At 63.0% G+C, this 841-nt stretch overlaps 1 protein-coding gene across 1 annotated transcript in view; it reads left to right on the top strand.

Moving 5' to 3' along the window:
* Positions 1 to 841, top strand: part of KIF5A (kinesin family member 5A) — a 13,977-nt gene that overhangs the window by 11,967 nt on the left and 1,169 nt on the right. Inside the window, exon 21 of the mRNA XM_006036406.1 lies at positions 749 to 830. Within this exon, the coding sequence (XP_006036468.1) occupies positions 749 to 830 (82 nt within the window). The remainder of the gene's footprint in view (positions 1 to 748; positions 831 to 841) is intronic.

Genomic DNA, 841 nt, shown 5'->3' with positions numbered 1-841 from the left:
CGGCCTTGGCTTCAACGCCCACAGGGTGGCGGGGGGCGGGGGGGAGGGGGGGAGGGGTGTGGCACTGGGGCCTGCGAGCACAGACGTGCACGTGCTGGTGCTGCAAGAGTGCATGCAGGTGTGTGTGTGTGCACCTGAGACGGGGTGCATGAGTGCCTCCATGTATGTGTGTGGGTGTGTACACGTGTGTCCAAGAGCTTGGGTCTGGGTGTGAGTGAGTGCAGAGATGTGTGTGCCCAACAGGGGGTGCACAACTGCATGCATGTGTGTGTACACACAGCCCTGAGAGTGTGCTTCATGGGGGGTGTGTGTGAGTGCTTGCATGTATATGTGCATGTACACGTGTGTCCAAGGGTTTGGTTGTGGGTCTGAGTGCCCCATGGTGCGTGCCCAACTGCCTCCATGTGGGGGCGTGTACACATGTGCACAGGTATGGGTTTGAGGGCTCGGGAGAGGGCCTGGGTGTGCAACAAGTGGTTGTAGATAGGTGTGTGGGCAGGGAGGGACAGGGGGGTGCAAGGTGGTATCCACAGTTGTGCACATGTGTGTGCATTGTGGAGCGTGTAGGAGGTTGTGGGCATGTGCCTGCATGGGGGTGGGCATGCATACCTGCACTATGGCGTGCGTGTGCGGAGAAGAGGCAGGGGGCGGGCCTGAGGGTGGAGGCACACGGTGCATGCATGTCCTTGCGCACGTGTGCGCGTGCCCGAGGTCCTGGGCTGGGGCTGAGGCTGCTGTCGCTCCACAGCTAAGCCGGTGCGGCCGGGGCACTTCCCCGTGGCGTCGCCCACCAGCCCCTTCGGGCGCCACCCCGAGTGTGTCAGCTACACGCAACGCCCCC

Source organism: Alligator sinensis, unplaced genomic scaffold, assembly GCF_000455745.1.
Source record: "Alligator sinensis unplaced genomic scaffold, ASM45574v1 scaffold265_1, whole genome shotgun sequence".
Classification (NCBI taxonomy): Eukaryota; Metazoa; Chordata; order Crocodylia; family Alligatoridae; genus Alligator; species Alligator sinensis.
Note: the sequence above shows the minus strand (reverse complement) of the source record. Positions and strands in the feature narration are given on the sequence as shown.